At 36.7% G+C, this 12,148-nt stretch overlaps 1 protein-coding gene across 16 annotated transcripts in view; it reads left to right on the forward strand.

Annotated features, from left to right (window-relative positions):
• PMCA (plasma membrane calcium-transporting ATPase 3) overlaps window positions 1-12,148 on the forward strand; it is an 805,979-nt gene that overhangs the window by 714,562 nt on the left and 79,269 nt on the right. For all 16 annotated transcript variants that reach the window (XM_069838528.1, XM_069838532.1, XM_069838529.1 and 13 more), the window contains 3 exons: window positions 1,723-1,929; window positions 3,852-4,050; window positions 5,572-5,783. In XM_069838528.1, the coding sequence (XP_069694629.1) occupies window positions 1,723-1,929; window positions 3,852-4,050; window positions 5,572-5,783 (618 nt within the window). The remainder of the gene's footprint in view (window positions 1-1,722; window positions 1,930-3,851; window positions 4,051-5,571; window positions 5,784-12,148) is intronic.

Consider the following 12,148-nt stretch of genomic DNA (forward strand, 5'->3'; position numbering starts at 1 on the left):
TCTTTACCGCTTTTTTTTTAATTTTCTTATGTTAAGTTCTTTGATTTTCTGTGGAAGTTTATTATATAAATTGCTGCCTCTATGTGATATGCTGTTAAGACTTCTGGTAAGCCTGTGGAAATTCAGTTAAAATATGCTTTTCCTGCTTTGTCTGTATATCACAAACTGAACCTCTTGTACGTCACTTTTTCATCAACTTCGAAATGCAAGATTTTGTAGGAATGCTAATCAGAATATTTATGAGCAAATTTCCGAACACAACTTCTGTAGTTTTCTTTATTCACTTAGGATTCCACCAAATAAATTCCCTGTTCAACTGTGTACTTCATTTTCCAATTGATTACTTAATACACAAGCAACTAATTACTGGGATGTTTTTTAGAACTGGCTTCCCACGCTGAGGTTGCGAAGTTTCCTCATTAAATGTGAGCACTGTATTATGCCTCAAAGTTCAAAGTAGAATTTATGTAATCTTTCACAACAATGAGCATGGAAAATCTACCGAAGTGATATGCCAGCTATTCCTATAAAATTCAGCTCAACCACTCAGACCACGTGATAAAGCAAGATGTCTCCGTTTTCCCAAGGCATATAGGCACTGTCTTCTTGCACAGCCCATTATGCACTTACGGTGCCTTTTAGATAGCAACAATATACTTGCCACTGTTACAATGCTATGCAAGTCTGGCTTTCAGGTAGGAGCTCCCTGTAAAGCAGGTTTGAATAATTTCAAGGAAAAATTGTTTCGGGGCTGGGTATCAATCCTGGGACCCTTCGCTTAGTGCACGAATGCTCTCCCAACTGAGCTACTCCAGGAACTATACGCGGCACCGTCACAATTTCTCCTTTATATCCACACAATTTAAGTCACACAGAATTTGTGTGCACTCAAAGTTGGGTTCTGGCATCTTGTCAGCCCATTTGAGTTGTGTGGGTGTAATGGAGAAATTGTGATGGTGTCGTGTGTAGTTCCTGGAGTAGCTCAGTCGGGAGAGCATTCGTGCCCTAAGTGAAGGGTCCCGGGATCGATACCCAGTCCCAGAACAATGTTGCAATGTTGTTTCAAAATAAACATTCTGGTCATTGCTGTTTGATTTAATTTTTGCAATTTGCTGTGAACTGACTCTCCAAATATTCATGTCACAGGAATATTACAGATTTACTAAAAGCCTCACACCTGTGTCACTGCGAAAGAAACAATTGGTATCATGAATAATAAAAAAAAAACACTGTGTAAAGTACAGGATTACAATTTTTTTTTTGGTAATTTTACTGTTATCTCTCAAACTTAGTTAAATGATCCAGTAAGCGGAAAATTGATACTTCTTAAATTATTAGGAAGTACCCCCTCCATTAACAAAACTACTTCATTTTCAGGAAATGTACCATCAAACTTATGGAACTCTATCAAGCTTCTTTTATTTAAATTCATTCTTTTAAGACCACTGCCCCACTGCCTTACATGTTGGAAATTTGATAATAATTGAAGTAGAGAATTGGATGTGTAATTTTTTTACCAATATTTCCAGTGAAACTTCACAAAGTAAACGCCTTCAAAAGAATGGCTATAGTTTTAAAACTTGCTGTGTCCAACTATGCGTACTATATTTCGTACAGTTAGCACGGTATTTTTTTTAACAATCAGTAAAAATATTTAATTGGTAATTGTGTACTGGTACATAGAAATATACATTGGTTTTATCTTGTGTTAATTTTCTATAGGGCATAGCTGGTACTGATGTGGCTAAGGAGGCCTCAGATATCATCTTAACAGATGATAATTTTAGCAGTATTGTAAAAGCTGTGATGTGGGGTCGTAACGTGTATGACAGCATAGCCAAGTTCCTGCAGTTTCAGCTCACTGTTAACGTGGTGGCTGTGATTGTTGCCTTCATTGGTGCGTGTGCTGTGCAGGACAGTCCCCTCAAGGTAAGTGTGATCCCGCTACCGCTACTGTTCCATTATTCTATCCAAAGTATTTCTGTAGAATAACTCTTCTCGGGTTCTCAGCCAGGTGAGTTGGAGATTAACTTCCAAGCTTTCGATGGCTAGCTCTGCCATCTTCTTCAGGGACGAAGCCGTCGAAAGCTTGGAAGCTAATCTCCAACTCACCTGCCTGAGAACCCGAGAAGAGTTATTCTACATCAAACGCTGGGAAAGCCTCAAATCATACAAAGTATTTCTTCTAATTTTTATTTAGAATTGAATGATATTATGCTTTGATACAAAAGGAAGTCGGAAAGCCTATTTCTAGTCATATTTTTGTATAGAATAATAAAGGAATTAAAAATAGTAAGGAAAGTTTTATTTCAAGGAGTGCAGTTCGGTGGTTCCTTTGAACACCCACTTACAGATTTATGACTTCCTACATAATCACCTCTGACAATTCCATCCTGTCCCCTCGTCCCAACATTGCACAGTTGCCACAATCCTGGTGACCCTTGACGGGATTCTTGGAATTCGGAAAAGACGCAGCAACTCTGCCTCCACGTGGATTTGACGGGAGTCTGTCAATTCTTCTGAACGAAGGTTGTGATTGGTTACTGACAGGAGAAGACAAGATTTCCCTCACAGTGAGGAAGACATTTATTTATGACAAGCAGTTAGTAGGGGCAGTAGAAGGTCTGTCGGCAAAGTCCTTTCTATGAAACTGCACTCCTTGAAATAAAATACAGTATATCATATTCTTTACAAATTGTTAAATGTTTTAAGTATTTTCTTGTTTGACATGAATATGAAATTTGTTTAATGGAACTAGGCACTATCTGAGTTTAAGCTGAATTACACACAAATAGCACCCTGCTGAAAAAAGTCGGTGATTGTTCGTCATTGAAATGCACCCTTATTTCCTGACTTCCATCTTACACAGTATGAAATCATTAAAGAGTGATAACAGGCATACGGTCTATTCTCAGAACAGTGAGTTAAAAGTAGGAGTGTGTGAATAGGGATTCATTTAAACTAGAGGCAGAGGGTTGATGGTGTACTTAGATGCCCCCTGCGGGCTATTGTGCTACCCCAACAGCTTCTCACCCAAGCCATATAAGATGAAACTTAATGAAGATGCTCCAGATAACATTATTGCTAGTAGTGGCTATATCTGGCATGAAATTACCTGGTGCAGATCATCTCAATTTTGTAACGGCAGGACAGTGGCATAGTACATATTTTGCTGTTAACTTTCTGACTTGCAACCACAGAAGTCGGGATTATCAGCTTTACTGAAATGCAAACCTCCTGCACTTGGCGGGAACCAATAACAGATTGCTGTCCTGTATATGAGAGAGAGAGAGAGAGAGGCAGACAGACAGACAAACAAAAATGATGAATTATTCAATAAAATATTCTGCTATGTAACTGAAATTGTCATAATTTAACTCCAAAATTTTATAATGACTTAGGGTCTGTATTTTTCATAGGCAGAGTCTCTTAAAAATATAAAGTGAAGAATATACACATACACATACATACCTATCTATCTGCCTGCATGCATGCATGCATGCATACTATTTGTTTATATTTATGTACAATGTGTTCAGATTTCTGAAAATTTAATTTAGAAGGTTAAAATTAAACTTCAAAGGAAAGTGAAAGTGATGCAAAGAAATGGAGTAGAAATACTACATCCATATTAAACGTGAAACTTTTCAAGATCTGACATATTTTACATTCTACTAATTATACTAAAATAATTCGAAACATATAAAAAAGCATGAAATACTGATATATTGTATAATTATTGTAGTTTGATCTCTCCCTTTACCTTGTTTCACAACACTTAATGTCAACAATCGTAAGAACTTCCATTAATTAGATCAACTAACCATTTAATGAATGATGCTTGATTCCAGGCTGTGCAAATGTTGTGGGTTAACTTGATCATGGACACATTGGCCTCACTGGCTTTGGCTACAGAAATGCCCACATCGGATTTACTGTTGAGGAAGCCCTATGGTCGGACAAAACCGCTGATTTCGAGGACAATGATGAAGAATATATTGGGACAGGCAATATATCAGCTCGGTGTTATCTTTGCCTTACTCTTTGTAGGTAAGTGAAAAATATTTTCATTTCCTGTTTCGAAAATAGTCTGCTGCATGGCACATCATCGGGCCACTGCCTCTTTCAGGACCTTCTCCCACTTCGCTCTATCCCTGGGAACCGCCCACCAATTCTGGATCCCATTTATTTCCAGGTCCTCTGCTTTGGTTGCCCAGCAATTCTTCTCCCTTCCAACCTACATTCCATGACTGCCTAGGAATCTCACTATCTGACATTGTTTTAACATGGCCTGCCCGTTGCTGTCTTGCTACTTTAATTTCTTTAATTATGTCTGTAGATTTATAAAGTTGGTACAATTCATTGTTATTAAACCTACTGAGTTTTAAGTATGAGAGAATAGAAAAAAAATTCCAATTACAAGCTGTAGAATTTCAGTACTAATTTTTTCATAGTAGATTAAGGAAAACACGGGAATTTTACTTGAAGCAAGTACCTATAAAGAGATAGGTTTGGAAGGAAATCCCGAAAAGACGAAGTGACTAGAACATGGTACCAAATGGACATATAACAATTGGAAATGTATCGTTTGAAAAGTGGAAAAATTCTAATGTCTTGGAGCAACAGTAATAAATATAAATGACACTCGAGAGGAAATTAAACACCGAATAAATATGGGAAATGCCTGTTATTATTCAGTTGAGAAGCTTTTGTCATTCAGTCTGCTCTCAAAAGAGCTGAAAGTTAGAATTTGTAAAACATGTATATTACCAGTTGTTCTGTATGGTTGTGAAACTTGAATTGTCACTTTGAGAGAGGAACAGAGATGAAGGGTGTTTGGAAATAAGGTGCTCAGGAAAATATTTGGTGCTAAGAGGGTGAAGTTGCAGGAGAATGGAGAAAGTTACACAATGCAGAACTGCACGCATTGTATTCTTCACTTGACATAATTGGGAACATTAAATCCATATGTTTGAGATGGGCAGGGCATGTAGCACGTATGGGTGAATCCAGAAATGCATATAGAATGTTAGTTGGGAGACCGGAGGGAAATAGATCTTTGGGGAGGCCGAGACGTTGATGGGAGGATTATATTAAAATGGATTTGAGGGAGGTGGGATTTGGTGATAGGGAGTGGATTAATCTTGCACAGGATAGGGACCGATGGCGGACTTTTGTGAGGGCGGGAATGAACTGTCCTTGTAAGTCATTTGTAAGTAAGTAAGTAATTATCTTTTTATTTTAGTTATGCATCGAGATTAATTTACTACTGTGGACCAATATGATTAATTACTTTCTTAATTAACCTTTGGGTGAGGTTCCAGCTAATATAATGTACATCTATTATCAGACAGTATATCTCATTTGATGATATGCGTCAGAGGAAGAACAATTGTTTGTATACATCTTAAGACTGATTAGTGAAATGTGTTATTAGTCTGCGATGTATGCAATGAAGGATAAGGGACTGGCCAGCCTACCCATGAGTGATGCCTTATTTGTGTCGCTTATGAGGTTCCTTCCTTTCTTCGGACAGTTGACTCTTCTAATAAAATGTGACCTTACTTTCAGGAGACAAAATGCTGGACATTCCTACTGGAAGGGGAGCTGAATATGGTGCCAAGCCCAGTCAACATTTCACAATCATATTTAATACATTTGTTATGATGACGTTGTTCAATGAAATAAATGCGAGAAAAATTCATGGCCAGAGAAATGTATTCGAAGGCATTTTTACAAACCCCATATTTTATTGTATCTGGATATTCACATGTTCAGCACAGGTAAATAATATTTTATATTAAGTTAAAATGTAATATATTTGCAACTCTTGTTTGACTCTTTATAACACAGGATTAAAAATGTAATTTACAATGTCTAAAGTAACAGATTTTGTGAGGGACATAGTTAAAATATTGCTATTAAGGCTTCAGAGTATGATTGTGATGATATTCTTCATTTATCATTAATGTGGTACCAAATTAAAAACCAAAAAGCAATAATGGCTCACTATTTGAATTGGATTTTTTTTACTGTTATAGAGAGAGAAACAATAGTGGTAAACTTCCTTATAGGAAAAAGTAAAACATTTCTCTTCCCATTTTCCACATCGTTTTTCATTTTTTTTCTTTCCTCACACTGCTTCGTTCTTTCCCTGTTCGTTTATTTTATTTATTTGGTTGCATTGCGTTACATTGTCGAATGACAGTCGTGTTGTTATCACGGATTCATTCTTTTGCGTTTTCCCTTTACTTATTCTCATCATCTGTTTCTCCCTCTTTGGTTTTCACCCTGTTTTTCACTCTATTTTTCAATTTCTCTCTGTTTTCCATTCCCTTTGTTCACTCTCGCATTTCTCTCTCTGTTTTTTCACCCTCTCTCTCTTTTTCACTCTCTGTTCTTTCACTCATTCTGTTTTCACTCCTTCTGTTTCTTCCTCTCTCACTCCGTGTTTTCATTCTCTTCCTGTTTTTTACTTTCTTTCTCTCTGTTTTCGTTCTCTCTTTCTGTTTTCACTTTCTCTCTCTCTCTGTCTGTTAATCGCTGTCTCTCTCTTGCTCTCTATTAATCACTGTTGCTCTCTCTCTATTATTTGCTCTCGCTATTTTTCACTCTCCAAGTCTTTGTTCACTCCCCTGCTCTGTTTTTTTCACTCCCTTGCTCTTTCTTCACTCTGTTTTTTTCTTCTTCACACTCTTTTTTTCACTCTTTGTTTTTATTGCTGTTTCACACACACTGTTGTTTCTTGGTCTTATTTTTCCATACGCCATCCAAGTGACCACAATGGGCTTTCTTCATGAATAGATTAAGTCTTAATTTATGTAGATGAAAACTTACGGCCTACGACCTGAACATTTTAGCTTCACAGTACCCATTTTCACGCATCTTAGTTCATGGTGGTTGCTGCTTTTTAGCATTTCGGAACAACGCAAGTCATTCGAGCTTAAGCAACATTGCCTAGTGGTAATGTGAGGACTTAGTCGCTGTTAGTTATGTTAAGTTAAATATTACATGCACCCAGACAAAATATTGTCGCCACGAAGTAAAAGTATGAACAAAGTTGCGTAAAAAGCGTTGCATCTGTTTAAAGAAGTGGAAATATTAGAAATGGTTTCCAGTTGATCGAGTCGCTTAGTTGAGAAAATGCCGCTACAGTGGCCAAGTACTAGCATGCTGGGTTAATAAGCCAAAGTCTGATTGGACCACTCTGAATTTATAACTTTTGTTGGGCAAGCCCTTGGTCCAGGCAACACGGATTTTCTCCAGGTACTCCAATTACCCTGTGACATCCCAACAATTCTCAATTACTTTCATTACGAATGTAATGCAGACCCACCACCTGTGATATACACTTCATAGTCTGTGATGAGCTAAGTGGTCTATGCTTCTCGGCACTATGAGCCACATTCAGAGTCGGGGTGAATAACGGCTAGTTAAGGGTCCTGCCAGTGCAAAAAAAAAATGCAAAATTATAAGACTGCTGTGTTGTTTTGTCATTTGATGAGTAGTGATAGAGAAGACACACGTGGTGTTGCAAGAAATAACAGCAAATGAATTACTTGAAATTGGTGCAGTCATTATATTTAAAATAAAATATTCTCGACTTCATTTATAGTTTTCTCCCTAAGGGCATTCGTCAGTTTTCCCTATTTTTCGCCTTCCTCTTAATTTCTGCATATGATCTATATATATCTTAATGTTGTCTATCATTTGATATCTTATCCACTAATAAATAATTATATTGTGACTCTACATTGTAATGTTAGGTTATACAGTGAAACTTCTCCTTACGGACACCCCCAGGATACGGACACTCCTCATATACAGACAGATTTTTATGTCCCAACTGAAATAATATAGAAATAATGATAAATTTAACTCTCATTTACTGACACTCTCAGGCACGGACATGGACAGCTGTTTCACAGTTCTAAAGCTAGCTTTACCTCCTGACTGTGGACAGAACTTGGATTTCAAGACCTAATGTGTTACAAAAATGGAAAATTTAGTTTTGAGAACTGTACAGAAATTCCTTAACATGAAAGAAGACATGGGTCTCGTAGACTACCACTGGCCCAGCCAGCTACCCCTTGTTAGCTGGAAGGGGTGGATAAACAGTCATAAAATGTAACCTGTTTGATGGGTCCAAGGTTACCGTGATCGTGAAATTGTATTTGACTTATGATGGAGTTAATAGGATTATTCTCTTCACTTCAATCAGTGGTACTGTTTCGAGAGACAAGGCACCTGAATGTAAAGGTTAAGTTGAAAACTGTAAATTACAGTACTGCATAACTGTAGACATAGAATAAAATTGCATGGCACAGTACTGTATTTTCCTTTTTCAGTCTTATCTACTGTAGTTCAAAGTAGAAAAGAATTTACTGTAGTATACTGTACTGTATTTAGAATTAAACTACAGTAATACAGTTCAATTAAAGCGTAAGGGGATACATAATTCATATTATAAATTTACTGTTAGATTGGGGAGCCTCCCTCCCAATAAAGGACACCTCCCAGATGCGGACAGATTGCTACGTCTTTTCGATGTCCGTAAATGAGAGGTTTCATTGTATATTGTGGCCAAAAAAATTAAGTTTCTATAATAAACATTAAAGTAACGCTTTTCTGGTATTAGTATCTTAAATTTTCTTGTGTAGTATGAAGTTGTAATACACACACACACACACACACACACACACCGACCGACCGACCCACCCCCACCCCCCCTCTTCATGGAAAGGAATTTTGATGGTTAGAGTTTTAAAACGAAATAATGTTCTCGCCTAACATAGTTCATAAACATTTCATTCTCAGTTGTTAACGTGTGAAATTAGGAAGTGTAGCAGGAAATTCGTGAAGGAACTCTATTATCTGTAAACGTTTCTGAGTCCTTCATATTTAGCATGTTAAGTGGAAAATATTTTAGATTGCTTAATGGATACAGTACTTAGGTTACTTCAGTCCTAGTTGGCCTTGCAGTCATCATGCGGGATCAAACTCAGCCAACGGCAATGAAATTTTAGTCATTGTTTCCTAAACTGTGGAATCTCTGTTACAGATTTATAGCACACAAAAGAAACCTGATCTAGATAAAAGACTCTCTGCGAAAATGTTCTAGTACTTGCCCACATTGAATTTCGCCACTACTGTACTCTAATGTACTTTCAAACCACTACTGTACTACTACACTACTACTGTACTGTCAAACCACTACTGTACTACTACACTACTACTGTACTGTCAAACCACTACTGTACTACTACACTACTACTGTACTGTCAAACCACTACTGTACTACTACACTACTACTGTACTGTCGAACCACTACTGTACTACTACACTACTACTGTACTGTCAAACCACTACTGTACTACTACACTACTACTGTACTGTCAAACCACTACTGTACTACTACACTACTACTGTACTGTCAAACCACTACTGTACTACTACACTACTACTGTACTGTCAAACCACTACTGTACTACTACTGTACTGTCACATCACTACTGTACTACTACACTACTACTGTACTGTCACATCACTACTGTACTACTACACTACTACTGTACTGTCACATCACTACTGTACTGTCACATCACTACTGTACTGTCACATCACTACTGTACTACTACACCACTACTATACTTTCACATCACTACTGTACTACTACACCTCTACTATACTGTCACATCACTACTGTACTACTACACCACTACTATACTGTCACATCACTACTGTACTACTACACCACTACTATACTTTCACATCACTACTGTACTACTACACCACTACTATACTGTCACATCACTACTGTACTACTACACTACTACTGTACTGTCACATCACTACTGTACTACTACACCACTACTGTACTGTTACATCATTACTGTAATAGGGTGATCAGATTCCCAAAATAAAAAACGAGACACTTGTTAGTTGACGTGAATCAACATTTCATCTAAACATTCATTATTATTAGTTTATATAATGTCAGTGAGCAATGAAGTCCAGTTTTATTTATTTTAAAGTAATAAATACTACACTGTTTACAGTAGTTAGACTATAGCCCTAGTAATTATACATAGTAGAGTAGCATGGATACTTAAGTCATTGTTAATCATTTTTTTATATTGCAACTAGTCTGGATTAATTAGGTTAACTTATGTGTTTAAAAATATTTCAGGTTAATTGGATCTTACGTCATATTCATGTCACTGTATTCTGAACTTGTTTCATAACAACATTTTTTGCCTCATATTACCTTTTAACTATTTTAACATTCTCCATGAAGATGAACTGTACAATCAGCATCATATTTCTTTAATGAGTGAATTTGCTCTAGAAGTGTTGGCCTTTCCTTCAGGAAACTATAGAAGTCCATGCAAGACACATTTTTGCAATGACATTTTGTGATTAACATGGTCTTTATTGAATTCATTATTGTGACTCTGATAGAAAAAGTATAGAATTAATCAATGTTTTTCGTGATTATTAAATAAAATAAAAGAAAAAGAAATATTTAAACAATAATTTAGGGAAATTGGACGTCATTTTTAAAAAACGGGAATTTTGGTGTCCTGAGCATACTTTTATCAGAACAGGACGTCTGGTTACCCTACTGTATTGTCACACCACTACTGTACTACTACATCCATCACTACTGCACTGTTACACCACTACCGGTATTGTGCTACTGTACTGTTAAGGTGTTCACTACATTGTATCGCACTCATACGAATCGCACGCAACGGATATTTTAAGTGCAGTGCATTCACTGTAATGGCTCCACCTCATCGCCTCCCCCTATCAGCTGTTTAAAACATGACGTCGTACGATATTGACATTACTGAAAACAGAGGAGTTGAGGTTAGATCTATTAATTACATCAGTTAGCAAATAAGAATTTGTAATTGCTTCATGCGTCTTAATTGAAGAGGAAGAAACGAAAGAAATATTGGTTACGTAATATATTTGCAAGAAACGACTTGATTACTGTAATGGGAACACCTCAAATTATATAATTCTTCGCAATTTTCTACATGCGAAATAAGTTTTCCGTCTGCCATTTTGGCGCGACACTGAACATGGCACAACATGATAGTAACAGTTGACCAATTAAAATTTATTTATTAAAGAAGGCCATGATCACATGCATCAGAAAAGTTGCCCATCTGAGAAACGTGGACGGATTTGCTGAGAGGCAATGCGTCCGATACGATGTAGTGAACGCGGTTACATAACAATTACAGCAAATATAGTCTTTTTCCAATCCGTGTGATTCGTCCAATGAGTGTGATACGATATAGTGAACGCTTACCTTTACACACCACTACTGTACTGTTACACTACCACCACCACCACCACCACCACCTACAGCTACTGTTACTGCTAGGTTACTTGCTTCGAATCGTGAAAAAGTCAGGTTTTGTAAAATGCACAGAGACAGCAGTTGAAGTTTCATACTCATATTTAGTAGTAATATTTTATGCACAAAATACTTGTTAAGAGATTTCATGTAATAGGTTGTACTTTACATGGGAAGCAGGAAAGGGAAATTTTTGGCTTTAGCAGTAATTAATCTTGAATTACAAATTGTCATGTGTACTGTAATTTTTAATGCACTGGATGCTTATAATAATCACTGTACTCTAGAAGTAGAAAGGGAAATGAAATATGTTTTGTATTTGGACATTGAACACATGACTACTGACACTGGAATCATATTCAATGAATTGGAATCCTTCGAGACATGATTCTGTATTCTTTGGTTGCGTGGTGACACTAGGAATCTGACTCATAACTTCTTATTATGGGGAAAATATTGTACGAACCTGGTACTGTTAATTTTCTTCTTTGTTTGAATCCATAATTCATTCCACTAATTTGTTACACTTCTGGCAAAGGAAATGAAGAGAGGCATTGCTATGTTTACTGGAATAAAATTGAACTGTGAAATTGTGTTGTTTAGATGAAAAGTCTAGGTAAAATCATGACAAATGGAAGTTTACAGAATGAAGGGAATTTCAAATGACACATCTTTGCTACGAGTTTTAATAATGTGAAGTTAAAATACAATTGATTTCTTATAAGTTTGTCTGGCAAGAGACTCATAAGTAGTATATGAAAACCGAAATTTAAAAAA

Source organism: Periplaneta americana, chromosome 10, assembly GCF_040183065.1.
Source record: "Periplaneta americana isolate PAMFEO1 chromosome 10, P.americana_PAMFEO1_priV1, whole genome shotgun sequence".
NCBI lineage: Eukaryota > Metazoa > Arthropoda > Insecta > Blattodea > Blattidae > Periplaneta > Periplaneta americana.